The sequence below is a fragment of the Trematomus bernacchii genome, unplaced genomic scaffold, assembly GCF_902827165.1.
Source record: "Trematomus bernacchii unplaced genomic scaffold, fTreBer1.1, whole genome shotgun sequence".
Lineage (NCBI taxonomy): Eukaryota > Metazoa > Chordata > Actinopteri > Perciformes > Nototheniidae > Trematomus > Trematomus bernacchii.
Genome location: NW_022987803.1, coordinates 8,153,866 through 8,166,295, shown reverse-complemented (window position 1 = coordinate 8,166,295; position 12,430 = coordinate 8,153,866). Strand labels below are relative to the sequence as shown.

Below are 12,430 nucleotides of genomic sequence, written 5' to 3'. Positions count from 1 at the left end.
GTCTAAAGCTACAGCTTACAAAGAAGCAATACAGTATTCTCCTTTTACAACAAACACAATACGCTCTTTTTTTGTTTTTCAGTAACGATGCAATCCGGCTAGTAATCCCCAACTGTTATAAATGTAACGTAAATGTAAGGGAACATTTGTATCCTGATTAGGTAATCCCGTTACATGTTATCCATTACTTCCCAAACCTGTCTTTAGGACATTATATATGTTTTTTCTATTGTATTTGTTTCCATTTGTTTTTTGTAAAACATACTTGTGTAATAATGCGTCACATTGTCAAGTCTTTTATTGATATTTGTTGAATGTGCCCTCATGTTATATGTTATTACCAGGCATGGATTGACATACGTCTCCGTTTAGCCATTTGTTGCAACATTAAAGGACATGTTACTTGCCTGCACAAATGCACAACTAAACCACAAATTCAAAAAGCATCTGACAATAATCTGATTGAGACTTCTAAAGATGGCATAATGTATTTAGGTGTTACAATAGTCAGTGAAGACAGATAGGGTTTGTTTTCTCATGTAAACCACAGCACACTTCCACAGGCCTTTAATCATTCATGATAAGATACAGTTGAAACAGTTGATATGTGATGATTGGATTATATTTCATCAGGAATCTAAGGACCAATGACAGGAGTGACTTTAAGCTGCTTGCTAGTGCACTGTTTGTGGCATGCATTCCCTTTGTTAACAGTGGCGGAGAAACAACAGTCCAATTTGTGCAGCCTAGCAACTTAACTTAAACACATCGAATTATAAAGAAAATCTTTGAACTTCACAATTATAGATCAAGCTTCAAACATGCGTATTTGGTAGTTTACATTTCTTTCCTGTCATTAGTTTAAAATGCTACCTCAAGGACATAAGTGTGATTTCACAGTTCAACTCTTGAGATGACATTTATGTCTGCTCAATAAACCATAAATCCTTTTGAGTAAGCTAAAAGAGATACACCTCTGTAAAAGAAATATTAGTAAATGCATTACTATACAAAATAAAGAAACTTAAATAAAAGGTGATAGATACACAACCCAAAGAACAGTAACTACAATGTGCACTCAGAAACCACAAATTAAAGCTGTCAAAGATGTCAATTGGATAAAAATTGGTTTGAAAGTCAGATTTCTAAAATGTCCAAAGGTGAACCTCAATTGATTTTAAGGTGGTAGTATATTTAAACATCTGGTAATAGGAAGGGCTCACTGCAGGGTGACTCAGAAGTTAATTTGAGGTAAGATGAAGTAGCAGTACAGCAGGATCCACAGGAGCAAGAGCATTTCCAGCTCTAATGGGGTTATGCCACAAAAGGCTGCTGGAGATTGAAAAAGGAATCCTCTTTCTCTGTTGGACAGAAGATAAAACACAGAGTGTTAGTTTCAGGCTAAAATTAGGCACTTCACGTCTATGTTATAATAACTGAATTAAAGCCTTAAACGACGATAACAATTACATTTTTGTAATGCTAATTCTGTAGTTTAGGCTAACTATGTCATGCTCTTTATTTGGTTTGGTAAAGTTACACTCTTGCAACTCTTATAACACTTGTATGATGTATTATTATCTACGAATTTGGAGAGGTTGTTCAAGGGGAAAATAAAGATCTGCCCTGTTTTCCCTCATTAAAAAGGTAATAACCTCAGAGAAAATACAATGACAACTTTCCTCCTGATTCTGAGATAATGATCTTGTTAAATCAGAAAATGTAGTTATATCTTCAGTGTTTTAGCATTGCATGTATATGAAGCTTTTGAGACCATATTTGAGATCCCTTCTAATGGGGTCTTGTTATCTAAAACAGTAGTCTGACAGAAGAATGAAAATGTTAACATGAAGCGGAAGGTTTCATCCACCTCACAGTAGCGTAGCACTACTAGCATCAGTTGTTATTGCAGCCAACAAAATATATGTTGTTTATCTAGAAATGAGAATACTTCTGCTTCTCTATGTTTCTGTGTTAAACTGAAGACCCATTGTTTTAAACATTTTAGATAACTACAACTAATATAATTGGGAAGCCTGACAAATAGTTACTTTTCTTAAGTGCTTGGCTAATGGTCAACCCTGCTTGTATTTTCAAATCCTAATTGACATACTGTAACCTACCCGAATAACCAAGAAGTTGCACTGAAGGCAGGATGGACGTTAACACCTCCGTTGGTGTTATTTTTGGGGGCAGTTTTGTCAGGATGGTCTCCTGTTGTTGCCTTATTGACAGCAAGTTTACATTTCTCAGTCTTAATGTCTCTGTCGTTAAGCTCTGCAGTTTTGACTTCCTCAAAATCCATTGGATTCATGACTTCATCATTGTACCGTTCCTTGTTTTCTTCTTTAGAAGATACATTATCTATTTTTTGGGCATTGTATTTCCCATAATGTTCTTCTTTTGAGTTTGTTGTAGTTGCATCAGCTCTGCTGACTTCATTTACAGCCTTGTCAGTTATTATTTTTCCATTTTCTCCTACCTTGGCACTACCTCCCCACTTTTCCCTCTCTTCCTCCTTTACATTAACCTCTTCAACTCTTTCTTCCCCCTGCTGCCGTTCCTCAAATGTCGCCCCATGTTCTTCCTCTTCATTTTCAAGCACCTTTTTGCTCACTTGTCGACATTTTTCAAAAAGCCCTTTTTCAGTGTCTTCCTCAACCTCTCTATTCCAACTAGCGGCTTCGAAAACCCTTGTGTTCTTGGATCCATCTATAAGAGCGTCCCTTTTATCATGTCCATGCATTACACATCTAGCATTTTCTGTCTTCTCCCTCTCTTCCTCAGAGTCATCTCCAGCGTCATTACTCTGTCCTCTAACAACTCTCTCATCTTCCTGTTCCTCCCTGCTGTCTTCCTTTGGTTCTATGTCAAATGCCATCTCTGTGGAACTACTTTCATTTGTGTCCCTATCAAACATCCTATGAACCACTGACTGATCCCTGACTTCTGATGCAACATTTTGCACTAGGGAATCTTCTTGATGTGTACATCCACTGCCGTTTAAAATCTCACATTCTTCCAGATGTTTTGATTCAGCATGCTCTCCATTCAGACACATTTCTTCCTCCGTTTCCTCTTCAACCCTCGGAACTTGTTTTTGTATCTGATTATATGGTTGAAAAACCTCTTTATTCAGATCAAGTATGTAGCTGTAGGCATCCTCCTCGTCTGAGTCCAGTGCCGACAAGCTGTAGATTCCTTCCTCTGAGCTCAAAGAAAAGTGACTTTCGTCCACCCTTGGCTTGCTGTACTCCTGATCCGCAGGCGCTTTCTCCATCCATGATCGGATATCCTGGTTGGCAACGCCTGCATCCAGTGGACTGGGAGGCTGTAAAATGCTTCGACTCCTGCTTTTCGATTGTTTGAATGGAGACGTGGTTTCAGTTGTGTGAAGCGAGGTGGCACTCCCTTGGGATCTCCTTGCCCACCGTTTCCACAGTAGCTGTTCACTGCTCATCTTCATGCCCTGGAACAATGCTTGGGCTTCTGGGTCATCAGCGAGGGTTTCTCCAAGACTGACAGACTCAAGTGATCCAAAATGTGGGATATCAGGAACTTCCATATCTGTCGTATCATCCTGTAATATAGGGTTTATTAGTGATGGTACACGATATGACTATTAACTCAGAAAAGAAGTCTTGGTTCATAGTGTTTGTGAATCAGTTTGCTTTGAAGCTCAATGGAAGAGTTTGACATTTTATGAAATTAGCCGTTTCTCTTTTTTTAATGAGCGTTTTATGAGCGTTTTATGATAATTAATATCCACATAGATATTCAGCTATTAAGCTATATCCAGCAGCTGTTAGCTTAGCTTAGCATAAAGACTGGAAACAGCTAGCCTGCAAAGTCCCAACGTAACAACAACTAGGTTACAACCAGGCTAGGCTTGGAGCGGGCAAGGCAAGATGTTTCACCTGTATTAATGCAAGCTAAGCTAAGCTAAAGTAAACTAAACCAACCAACTGGTGGTAACTATATATATATAAAATACTTAAATGATAGTAATATAAATGTTCTCATTTGACTTTCAGAAAACAATATAAAGGAAACATTTTTGAACTATTCACTGCCGTACTAACCTCGTCTTTGTCTGGACAAAACCTCAGGAACATCGACACATAGGTGATGATGGACTGCTCATCTGGTGAAGTGCCTGACACATCTGCAGATAGAATAGTTTCCGTTTGTTAGCGGGTTATTTCACCACACTGAATATACTCAACCACAATTAAAGTCCTGCATTAAGAATATCACTTAGGAAAAACATATAGTATACTTTTGAAAATGTATACTCTTCACAAGAATACAAAATATAAGTACTTAATGCATTAAATTCACTGTCACTGTAATACTATTGTATATCTTATCATTATTATTACTTATGCAGCAATGTAAAAGCACGATTTCACTGTTGAAGTCTGTTCAGCTGGAGCATATTTTAACTATTTTGTATGAGAAAAATCAAATCAAATTTGGTGAAATCAAAAGTAGAAAAGTGCATTAAAAAAAGAGTACCTCAAATTAAAATGTAAAGGTGCTCAGGTAAACATGCTTCCACTATATCCTTACACATTTCACTATATCTTCATATAATGTTCTGAATAACAAATTGCTAACTAAATGTACTGAACATTCCAAACCTGCTAAGGAGACCATCCTGCTGGGGCCACTTTTGGGCTCTGTGTGATACTGCAGATATTATAAAATTGGCACTACACACAGCAAGGACCTCTGCTGATTTAAGTGAGGTCTTCTAATGAGTCTGAAATGGGACAAGTGCTTCTGATTTATTCCTAAAGCCCTTTGAAAGGGGAGATCATTACACCATGATGGGCTCTAAGCACATACTTAGTGTAGTACTGTCTATGAAGAAAGATATTTGTCTTAGTGGATATAAATAAATGAATGTGAGGCATTTTCTATTCAGTAAGCTTTTACCTTCAGGCTCCAGCAGAGGTGGTATGTCCAAATTGTGATGGGCTATCATGAAGGCCAGCTTAATGTTTTCTCTTGGCTCTCTGGACAGGCTCGCCCTTAGGTCAACCAAGGCTGTGTTTATGGACTTAATCATAGCGAGGAAGGCCAGCCCACTCCTCCAGCTCCTCCCAAAGTCATGAACCTCCACTCCAAACCTACACATTTAAAATTGCATTTAATAGAAAAATCACACAGCCAGTTCACACATGCTTGGGTTTGGGAGCCCTTTTACTGCAAAATGACTTTGTAAGCAGTTGGATCTTTTTCAGACTCACTTTGATGTGCATCTTTGGACCCATCGCAGTAGAGTCTTGATTGCTTTCCCATGGTACTTTAGCTCTTTGGCAGCCTTTTTGCCTTTGCTTGGCAGGGTGCTGCAGAAATAGCTGCCAATGTCATTTGGCGGGGGCGAGAGGTCGCTGGAGGAGGGGTAACTGCTCATTGATAAGGAGGAGAGGCTAGAAGATAAATGTCTCTGGAGGCCTGCTGTCACCTCTTTTACCTGCATTAGAGGGAAAGGGAGGAGTTGATGTAAGGTCAGCAACAAAGACAAATTGCACAAAAGGAGTGAAATTATACATTAAGACATTAGCATGATAGATAACGGGGGACGAAACCTGCCTGGAAATACAGGATCATGTTCCAGACAAGGTTAAGAACAACAGAGGGAATCCCATCAGCAATGCCAGAGGCATCGATGCCAAGCAGCTTCACCTGAGAGACAACACGGAGGAGACGTCAGCAGAAATCTTGTTTATCAGGATTAATGTTATTGTAATAGGCCACACATGAAAGCACTATCAATTGATTGATTTACAAACGAAAAACACTAACATGTCTATCATCCAGGAAAGCCAGGGCCTTGGAAATGTTGTTCAGTCTGAAAATGCGGTGGGAAGAAGACCTAAACCTGTAAAGCTAACAAAAACATTAGGAAAGGAACATTAAGGAGAATAGTTTGACCTTTTAGGACAACACAGTCTCACTCCCTGATAGTCCAAGAGCGACGCTTTTTTTTAAATATTGAAGTTAAATGCATCAATCTGGTGCATTAAGAGCAACATGAAGAGATCTATGGATACACCTCTCAACACCCATATGAAACAGAACTGTAAACAGATTTTCTTTTTCTTTATGGATATTTTACAAATCACTCCCCTTTTAAACTGTATTCTTGTTTTACTGTCATATAGTATTTCGTAACTGTTTTTCATGTATTACTCTTATATTACTATCTGACATCACATACATCGTAGCATTAAAGTTCACAGTTCATTTATAATTAAAAGAAAATGTTTTTATTTTTAATTTTTATAAATAATAAAAAAAGGTGTTTATTGGGGAAGGGCAGGAATGTCGGTAACACTTAATAAGGTATACAAAATGTGCTTAGTTACTGAGTAGTGAATAAGGAACGACTAGATAGTTAATGGTTAGTTAATGAGGAGTTCTGTTTACCAGTAACTAACCATCAGTTCTTCAATCGCAGTCACTCAGGAACTCCTCATTAACTAACCATTAACTATCTAGTCGTTCCTTATTCACTACTCAGTAACTAAGCACATTTTGTGTACCTTATTGTAAAGTGTTACCGGAATGTCCAATGGGAGGGCCTGGCCCTCCCACGGCGCCGGGTCTGCACTAGAGTGAGATGAAAACAGATTTGTATGCAACATTATGAATGAACTGAACTAAAATGGACCATAGGATAATTAAATAACTTAATAGTATTTTAATATTTTTCCAGTATTTAGCTTGACTCTTACTAGTTGGCACCCAGACAGCTCCTCGAGCAGAGCCATGAGTATTCTTCCATCTTGAATGTCTGTGAACAGGTCGTACACTTCAATCGGAGGTTCACGCTGGAAATGACAAATGAAAAACCTTATTGGTGATTGCATTTATGAGCTGAAGTATAATGGTTCAGTAAAGCTGTATTGATTTCTGCCTTACTCTCTGCAGAAACCCATTCATCCACCTGGTGAAGGTTCTCTTCTGCACTGCTTTTTTCTCATCTGGGAAAGAGAAAACAGGGACTAAGATGCAGTCATTTACCAATCAAACACTGTTAGAATATGTTAATGCCCGCTTTAACTCTGTAGCACATTTGTGGTTTGTGCTGAAGAACGTGTGCATCCCAGCTTAATGGATGACAGGCTTGCTTCTGGATGGCAAAGAAAGTTCGAAAGAAAATATTTATTTTACGAGAATGCTCACAACAAAGTCTGTGGATTATCTTTAGTAACTGGGTCATGATTTCTGGAAAGAGACCTTGCTGAGTTTTTCAATTGTACTTTTGGGAGATTAGAGCACCATGAGCCCAGTGCCATTTAATTCCAATATATAGGAGAGAAGGCAGACAGCCCTAGAGCTCATATATCCAACACTCACAACACAAATGTAAATTGATATACTTCAGGTCAGAAGAAAATAAAGTATTTTTGGGGCTACCTAAGTGTTTTCTGATATAAGACAACATTTAACGACGACTGAGACCTATTTTACTTTTGTTTCTCATGTTTAACATGCTACACAGCAAATCATGTAAAAAAAAAAAAAGTGTGTAGTATTAGGCAATCAGTTGCCACAATGCCAAATACACCTGGAAAATCCCTTTGAGGAAATACATTTAAGGAAGAATAAGATAATAAAATGTCTCTTTTTGGTAAATACAATTACGGTTTTCTTGATTTAACATACTATTACCACACAGTGGGTTAATATATGAACCATTAGCATGAGTCAGCCTTTCATTTCACAGTACCTTCAGGCTGCTGAATATGTTGAGCCTTCTCTCCCATGGACTTCTTCTGTGGATCCCGGTTGGCCTTGCCCTGCATTCTCATTCAACTTCACTTTTCCCACATATTTGTATGATCCATTGCGGAGATACACATCAAAACGTGAGGCTCTCGTAGCAATTAGCGGTGCTCTGAGGTTTCCTGACTAAATAAGGATGAGGCATTGTAGGCAAAGTGAGGCAGGGTATCTTGCCTGAACACGCTAGCTTCCACTCCCTCTGAGAGAACTCACCCTGAATCCTATTGGCAGGCTACGGATCATAAAACTATGTGGAGGCAGTCACACAGAGTTAAAATGAGGGAATCAGCTGGGTTTACTGTGGTGGGTTACAGGTGCTATGGTTTCCCTGCTGAAGTTTGTAATACATCTTTCTTGTTCTCATTACATGGCTCATTGACATAAGCATGTTCAGCTCAGGCTTTAGGGAGTGAACAGTCTTACTGTCTCTTCAGGAATCAGCAGATGCAGCCAGGATTTCCTACATTATTTGACATAATATGCGTTATTAAGGCAAGTGGAAACGTTTTATTATGGTTTATAGTTAAACCTGGAACCGAAACTTGTTTAAAACGTAAAAAGTCTGTATAGGCCTCTTCACCATCTTATATCCAGTGGTTATAGGCTACTCAAATCCGTTACTTAAGTATAAGTAGAAGCCATGGTATAATAAAGACTTAGAAGTACAGACTGAATAAAAAACGGACACATTTCAATACACTGAGAATAAAATAATCTAAAAAACAGCAACTAAACACATTATTACATTTGAGAATAAAACAAACAATAAAATAACATAAGAGAAATTCCAAAAAGTGTTTTAAAAGTAATTGAAAAGACCTGACAGTTTGCAGCCCTGCAAATATTCTGAAATCAAAATGTAAAATAAAAGTATTTAACAAAAAGAAGGCCTGCGTCCGGCATCAAAAGTAGGGCTTATATTGTAGAATATTTTCTTTTATATTGATTTTCACCCGGAGAGGTAAAAAAAACTATGCCTTATGTAGCATTCTTAAGTAAATGTAGACTACTAGGTTACCATCACTGCTTCAACCAGACTACAAAGTGAGGCCTTAAGGCATTTAGCCCTAAAACAGCCATGATGTGTTATAACAGCATGGGGTCTGCAATGGTGGGAATATGACATGTAAGCTACTGTGGATACATGGAAATGCAATTGAGTTGGAGTAACAGATTCATGTGTTCAATGGTTTTTTAGATGCCCAAACACAGCAGTTTGTAACACTCAATGCCATTAATTATTTCATGTTAGTCTCCATAGTCGCTGGCGAGACGTTTGTGGAAAATTGAGTCTGGTTTAACTTTTTGTCATGAAGGGGCCTCTCATTTTGGCAACCCCACTGCACCACCTTCAGTAAAAACTGTAAACTGTTTAAAAAGTCGTTCCAAATGTGGCTTCGCCTCTAAGCCAACGGGACTTCTGGTAACATTACTTTTGGCATCTTTAATATATTTAGTAAGTCAGACTGCTCTAATCTGTCCAACACAAGTCAATAACTATTTGACCCTTCTTGCCTGAGAGTAAACCATTAGTTTTCCTCACTCATGTATAGTGTGAATGTAATCTCATGCTTAGGGTACACTCGTGTTTTTTGCACTGAAAAGGTCAAACATACAAATAGATAGGTATTTGACATTTCATTTAGAGTAATGTTAACATGTAATTATAATAAATCCTTAATGAAAGAGTAACGTTTTCAATCATTTAAAAGTATCTGTTGGAGCCTAAATTCAAATTGTGGATCTAATATGTTTAATGAAATTAATACAAAACAGGCTGTGAAATGCGGCTTCGTGACCTACTTTTTATTACAGTTTTCTATATTTCTCATCTGAGCTCGGCAGGGAACTTCAATACATGTTCAATCAATATCATCTACCATGAAGGGGCAGATTCACTGAAGACACTTATAGTTTGGTGGACAGTGCAGGAAGAAACATGTTTTTATTGTCAATTATGAGAGCTATTTAGCTTCGACAACCTGTGTTCTATCGGAGATAGGAACAAAACAGTCAAAATACACATACAGGTGTTTTTATTGCCTATTTTGTGTGTAGATTTCTAATAACTCAGTAAAAGTTAGCATGACATTTCGCCTCATGTGCATATTTAAACATATTGTCTCTGAAAACCTGTAATAAAAACGCTGCTCCAGAAATCTTTATTTCAGGAGCACCTGTTACCAGTTGTTCCTATCTATATTCTGAAGTTTTTTTTTTTACATCAATAGGCTGGTTCAAAGAACATTGTATTTCAAAAAATGGTTGAAATTGACTTTTTAAAAAAAATAAATTTCTTGACTTTTACAGTAGATTGTAATACAAAAATATGTAATATTTTCTTTGTGAAATACTTTAACTTTAAAATGACAAGAATTATGAAACCGTTAAATGGGTCAATAATTCTCCCTTGGTGTCTACCCTTAAGGAGAATCAAAGTAAAATCAACATGGGAACACTGCTAATCATTGCCTGTCCAAAATATATATTTAGTAATAATATAACTGGCCACTAACTCACTGCTTGTTTGTGTTCACTTACAAACGCGGATACTTATTTTTTAAACCTTGGCTATTTTGTTAATCGTCTGTTTGCCTCTTCATTTAATATGTAAGTCTACCCAGTTTATTTTGCCTTTTTATCTGCAATATCCCTTTTGCTGTAACAATGTCTCATTTCCCTATGAGATGACGTTTTTTGATTTCTGATGCAAATACCTAAACCAGATGTCTCATTTGTTTTGCAAGTCATATGAAAATGAATAAAAAGGAAAATAGTTCATTTATATAAACTCCATGTTAGTTTGTATGATCTCAGTGAGAACATATAAAAAGCAGTTTAAACAATTACAATATCTTTTTTAAGTTGATATATATATATATATATATATACACACACACACACGAAAATAATCCCTGATCAAGTGTTTTCTGATATTTTTGTCTGTAAAATACAGTACGTTATTGTGACAGCTGACAGTGCTCGACACAAAGAGCTTTTGTTGCTCCAAACAATATCGTGCTGTCAGGATTTTACTCTACATGCCTTAAGAAAAGCAATGGCTACGGAGTGAAGCCATCACCACCGTGGAAAGCAGGTATTGTCTGTCCAAAGAACATCGCACGTGAAACTCCTGAACCTCGAGAAGTCACGCCTTTTCATTCTTTGAAATACTTTCTGCAGCCTTGTTGTGCACACAAGCAACACTTCATGCGAGGAGCAACCTCACAAGGCTGCAACGATGATAACATGGAAGAGTGACAAATACAAACAGTCATTAGCATATGACATATCTAACAGTGACAACAAGAATAGAGTTGAGAAATCTTAAGTGAACAAACGGCATTTCCATGTATATTCACATTTTTTTATTAAAAAGCAAACATTAAAATGTGGATTGGGATAATGACTCAAAATTCTGAGAAAAAAAAATTGGGCCAACTCAAGAAACGCCTTAAGACAGATGACATTACTCCTGACCTTCTAGCTGAAACGTGAAAATTAGAAATACTTTTTTATATTATGGAAAGCTTAATGAAAAATCTTAAGTTTCTCAATATATCTCTTTTCCAACTGGGACAATGTGTGATTCAAATACACTGAGTGCTATGGAAAGCAATCCATAACGTTTGTTTCTCGTTGTATAACAACAGGAAGCACATTGTCTTTGACAGGTTCCAACTGTTGTTTGTGCTTTTTCATATGTAATGCAACTCTGGTCTCAATCTCCACCATTGCTTCATGATTGATGAGCCCAAAATGTCTCTACCAAGCAGCACCAACACCAGCACCCTGTCCGGGCAGTCACCCTGAAGAAGGAATCACTTCCTCCCCATGATGAAGCTTGGAGCCTCGGCATCATCTTCAGCCTCCCTTTCCCGCTCCCCATCGTCTTCTGAACTGCTTTCCGAGCTCTTCTCTGCATCGTCTTCTCCTTTGTTTTTGGACTCGAGTTTTGCCATCTTTGCCATCCGCATTTTGCGCTTCAGTTTTTCCCGCTTCTTCCTGCGTTTCGCTGTTCTTTCATCGGCCGCCAGTTTGTTTAGCTCCACTTTATCGAGATATTCGATGTCCTCATTCACTTTCTCTGATATCTTGTCCAGAAAGTCTTGCCTTTGGTACTCCCTGCGTCGGAGGTGCCGGTAAACGTGGAACTCCCCGCTGCCCGCACCGGCGCTGGAGCCCATCACATCCCGGACGAACTCCGGAGGAGCCCGCGGGTTCCACTCCTTTGGCCGGTCTGGGATGGGAGCAGGCTTATCCGGGTTCCGCATCAACCTCTCCAACTTCAGGCGCTGCTCCTCCGCCGGAGTTTTGGCAATTATCAAAGGCTGCGACTCCTTTCCTCCAGGTTTCCTTGGCTTGTTATTCTTCTGAGTGTGCGCCGCCATCTTTCCAACCGTTCTCAATGCTTCTGCCTTCCTCTCTTCTTCCGGTTTGCTCAAGTCGCCCCGGAAGTTCTTTAGGGCTTCCGTTACCTGGAAATAATTATTTTACTCTTTTTTAATATAAGATTTTCCCAATAAAATACAAGTTGATAAGTTGTGTGATAGTGACTGTAGTTGTTATGAATTATTTTGTATTAAATTATCACACTGTATCTTATTTCTTGTGTAACTACGGTAATTGA

General features: G+C 38.1%; 2 protein-coding genes and 1 non-coding gene across 3 annotated transcripts; all 3 read right to left on the bottom strand.

Moving 5' to 3' along the window:
* Positions 1-283: 283 nt before the first annotated feature.
* Positions 284-10,893, bottom strand: zgc:100997 (uncharacterized protein LOC445211 homolog). The gene is made up of 10 exons (XM_034150391.1): positions 7,745-10,893; positions 6,934-6,995; positions 6,747-6,842; positions 5,815-5,898; positions 5,602-5,694; positions 5,256-5,482; positions 4,942-5,135; positions 4,083-4,165; positions 2,124-3,580; positions 284-1,361 (listed from the first exon to the last, which is right to left on the bottom strand). Exons 1-10 carry the CDS (start codon positions 7,824-7,826, stop codon positions 1,235-1,237), a joined length of 2,505 nt encoding a protein of 834 aa, XP_034006282.1. The 5' UTR covers positions 7,827-10,893; the 3' UTR covers positions 284-1,234.
* On the bottom strand, positions 10,762-11,040 carry LOC117498625. The gene has a single exon (XR_004557592.1).
* Positions 11,041-11,153: 113 nt separating this feature from the next.
* Positions 11,154-12,358, bottom strand: prkrip1 (PRKR interacting protein 1). The gene has a single exon (XM_034150392.1). It carries the CDS (start codon positions 12,189-12,191, stop codon positions 11,622-11,624), a length of 570 nt encoding a protein of 189 aa, XP_034006283.1. The 5' UTR covers positions 12,192-12,358; the 3' UTR covers positions 11,154-11,621.
* Between the last annotated feature and the right edge of the window lie 72 nt (positions 12,359-12,430).

Coding starts and splice junctions, on each gene's coding strand:
- prkrip1 (XM_034150392.1), bottom strand. CDS start 12,191: ATGGCGGCGCACACTCAGAAGAATAACAAGCCAAGGAAACCTGGAGGA.
- zgc:100997 (XM_034150391.1), bottom strand. CDS start 7,826: ATGAGAATGCAGGGCAAGGCCAACCGGGATCCACAGAAGAAGTCCATG. Junction 6,996..7,744: donor ACATATTCAGCAGCCTGAAG/GTACTGTGAAAT, acceptor TCTCTTTCCCAG/ATGAGAAAAAAGCAGTGCAG. Junction 5,136..5,255: donor GTCCAAAGATGCACATCAAA/GTGAGTCTGAAA, acceptor TTAAATGTGTAG/GTTTGGAGTGGAGGTTCATG.